Here is a 3,791-nt window from a genome sequence, read left to right on the forward strand (position 1 = left end):
AGTGGGTTTTCAAAATACAATAGTAATTTATTTCAAATATAATCCTACTATAAGTTATGTCTTTTTATAGTTAGTGGAGTTTTTAAATTACAATAATATAACTATGTATGTGTTTGTGGTTGTGTGTGTGGCTGCTTGCATGTGACAATGTCTAATGTCTATGTCTGTGTGTATGTGTATGTGTAACTTGGTCATGTGTGTCCATGGTTGTGTGTATGTGTGAGCAAAAACTAAAAGTATATTGCTATTTCTATTTTTTTTGCCACACACATTCTCCTCCAACGCAATCAATTTTTATAAAAATAATTCTGAAACTCTTGCAACACATGAATTTGAAACCCTCATTGTTACATAGTATAAATTATAAATAATAATTAGGAAAAGAATTGTTAACACGTAACAATGACATTGTTGAGAGAATTAAAGCCCAAAAGAAATGATTAATAAACTATAACAACCTAGTATTTTATTTTTTCTGGTTTGAATAACCGATTTTTATTTTTTAATTGGATCTCTAAACTTAGGGGGTGTTTAGATAGGGAAAAAAAGGTGCCTATTGTTTATTCCCACCACAATAAGCTAAGTTTAAGTGTTTGGATAGAAATCCTTAAAAATCAGCTTATTGTGGTAGGAATAAGCTAAATAAGCTGATTTTAATAAGCATCTCTCCCCTTACTTATTGTTTATTGCTTATTCCCGCCACAAACATTTTTGCAAAAACAGCTTATTCCCACCGCAATAAGCTAATAAGCTATAAACTAATTTATCCAAACACCCTATTAATATTATATATTATTTAGGCCACCTAAATAAGTTACTTGTAATAATAAATAACTACGGTGTTATCAAACCTAGGGGGTGAGTATTTGGACCTGTGAATCGGACCAGACCGTACCGTTTTTTTGGACCCCCTGACCGGTTCTCGATTCTAGGATTTGAACAAAACCAGATGAGTTTAGACTATAATTTTGTTGTTTTGGTGTAATATTCAATGAGTTACAATCCTTCAAACAAATGGTATAAAGTATAAATAATCATACTTTTTGACCGGTCCAAATGGCATAAGAAACAAAAACATATTCATTTTTACGAGTTGTAATGTATCAAACCCAAAAAATATTCATTTTAACGAGTTGTAATGTATCAAACGCAACAACATATTCATTTATTAAACCCAAAAACGTGTTTTAACAAGTTTTACCATATGCATATAAAGTTGTACCAATCCAAACGGGTCAAAAAACTGGAAAACTCGGACCTGGACCTAGACCCGATAAGTCTCATCCGGTCCAATCCACGGTCCGCAATATTCTCCGAAACCGGTCCGGTCCAAGAGTCGGTCCGGTCCAAATGCTCACCCCTAGTCAACCCTGCAAACATGACAATATAACAAAAAAGGTAAATGGTGGAAAATGTCGGTGCAAATTTGAGGGTGTAAAACTAATATTTTACAAAGTATGGGGGTAAAAAGTGGCATTCGACAAAATAACAGGGTGCCAAGTGTGAACATATGAAAATAAAAGGACCAAATCTACGGACATAAATAAACTGTGTCTAAAGTTTGAAATAATTTTTTTTTTTATGGCCAAACAAAGTCTAAAATAACAAATTTTTATAGACAAAATGGAAAACCTTAAAAGTTAAAACTACATTTTATGACGAAAATCTAAAATAAAAAATTTAATGGCCAAAGTTCAAAACCATAAAATTATATATTCATAAGCATTTTTGTTTTAATATATTAATGATCTATATTTATTAGGTAACAAAAACAAATTTGGGAAAATATTGGAAGGAAACGTACAAGTGAGTAAAGCGAGTATGGCATGTACAAGTATACAAAGCGACAGATAACATAACGTCAGTTCCACGTCGGAGTTGGAGCCGTACATCGGCGAAGAGATGCCAGTCAGACAATGGATGGAAACGGTACCGACACCGACGCTTCACCCACTTGTACTCTCTCTCTCTCTATTTATCTTTCCCCCAAAAATTTCACCGATAAACAAACCCTAGATGGGCGACGAGTTAGCTTTGATCAATTCTCCGTCTCCGGTCGCCTCTGCCGGAGGAAACCATCCTAATTCATCTCGTCCGCTCCCTTTCCGTGAGGATTGTTGGAGCGAGGATGCGACGTCGACTCTCGTCGACGCTTGGGGCCGCCGTTACCTTGAGCTCAACCGTGGTAACCTCCGTCAAAAGGATTGGCAGGAGGTCGCCGATTCCGTCAACGCCCGTCACGGCCATACCAAGAAAACAAGGCGTACAGACGTTCAGTGCAAAAATCGGATCGACACTCTCAAGAAGAAGTATAAGGTTGAGAAAGCTAGGGTTTCGGAATCCAATGGCCAAATTACCAGTTCTTGGCCGTTTTACTCTCGTCTGGACTCGTTAATCGGATCCGCTGCAACCGCGAAGAAGTCTTCATCGTCATCACCGCCGACGGCCGTTCCATTACCCTACCGGAAACCTCCGTCGACGGTATTGTCTTCTCAATTTCCCCAGCCTCTCGCGGTTCTCCCTCAGAAACGACCGCTTCCAGTGGCTGCGGCCGTGGATGACTCGTATTTTCGGAGGAATTACTCGGCTGTTGCTGCCGCTGCTGCAGCCGCGGAGGAGGATGGATCAGAGGATGATGAGTCTCTGGGGACGAGCGACGAAGAAGGTGGTGCTGGTGGGGAAGGAGTGAGGAAGGAGGGAGGAGGGGATTCCGAGTGCATGAAGCGGTTGGCAAGGGCTATTGAGAGATTCGGAGAGATATACGAGAGGGTTGAGGGAGAGAAACAGAAACAGATGATTGAATTGGAGAAACAGAGGATGCAATTCACAAAAGACTTGGAAGTTCAGAGGATGCAATTGTTCATGGATACACAGGTTCAGCTGGAGAAGATAAAGCAAGCAAAGAGGACAGTTTCTGATGATGATGTTTACAGTTAACCTCTCTGTTTTGCCATGCGTTAAGAAAAAGGTTAGCTTTGCATCTGATGGTGTTTATCGTTGAGTGATTCTGACTGACAATGGTGAGCATTACCTATTTGCGTTTCTCCCATTTATGCATGCTGAAAAAAGAAAGTATATATAAACATAATATCTTGATGATTTCCATGGAAGAGGAAGAGGATGTTTTTAACTGTAAGAGTAATTATTATTAGATAAGAGTATGAATGTTGTAGTTACTTCTATTCAATGTCTTTGCCTTAGAAAAACAATTTGGTGGTAGACCATGATAATTGATACTCTTTCTTGAACAATTTGGTCGCTAACCTTTGTTTTTTCTTGAATCTTGAGTTGCTTAATTGATTATCTTCACTGACATATGTTCTGTTCTGCAATCTGCATTGAGGTTAAAGATGAAATTTTGTTAGGAAACCAAGTAAAATGTTGGTGTTCTATATACTCTGTTGATTTGCTGTTTCACATATCTGACTGTTTTTACTTCAGGTATGTGAGTTCACGATTCCTTTAGTTTAAAATCATTTAACCATGTAATTTGAAGGGTTATTCTTTTCGAGGGCTATACTATGCTAGTCAGGTTTGGGTTTTAACAAACAATATTACCCTAAAAAACATCAAATTACAAACAATAACCCTTCACATTAATGAGTTTAGTGATTTTAAATAAAAGTAATCACATTAATGAGTTTAGTGAATATAAATAAAAGTTATCACATTAATGGGTTCACCTTTGATGGTATAATAAACATAGGAGTATAATTTAATTTTATAAAAACCAAAACTTTGTACCAAATATTGGTACATATTTAATTATCAAAACTTTGTACCAATGCATA

At 37.1% G+C, this 3,791-nt stretch overlaps 1 protein-coding gene across 1 annotated transcript; it reads left to right on the forward strand.

The window, feature by feature from the left end:
• The first annotated feature begins 1,853 nt into the window (after positions 1–1,853).
• On the forward strand, positions 1,854–3,251 carry LOC145111329 (trihelix transcription factor ENAP1-like). Its single transcript, XM_079047614.1, has one exon. It carries the CDS (start codon positions 2,017–2,019, stop codon positions 2,935–2,937), a length of 921 nt encoding a protein of 306 aa, XP_078903740.1. The 5' UTR covers positions 1,854–2,016; the 3' UTR covers positions 2,938–3,251.
• The last annotated feature ends 540 nt before the right edge of the window (positions 3,252–3,791 follow it).

The sequence above is a fragment of the Lactuca virosa genome, chromosome 5 (genome assembly GCF_052849685.1).
Source record: "Lactuca virosa cultivar CGN04683 chromosome 5, Lactuca_virosa_CGN04683_v6, whole genome shotgun sequence".
NCBI classification, from domain to species: domain Eukaryota; kingdom Viridiplantae; phylum Streptophyta; class Magnoliopsida; order Asterales; family Asteraceae; genus Lactuca; species Lactuca virosa.

Excerpts from the sequence above, each read along its gene's own strand:
- LOC145111329 (XM_079047614.1), top strand. The coding sequence starts at position 2,017 with ATGGGCGACGAGTTAGCTTTGATCAATTCTCCGTCTCCGGTCGCCTCT.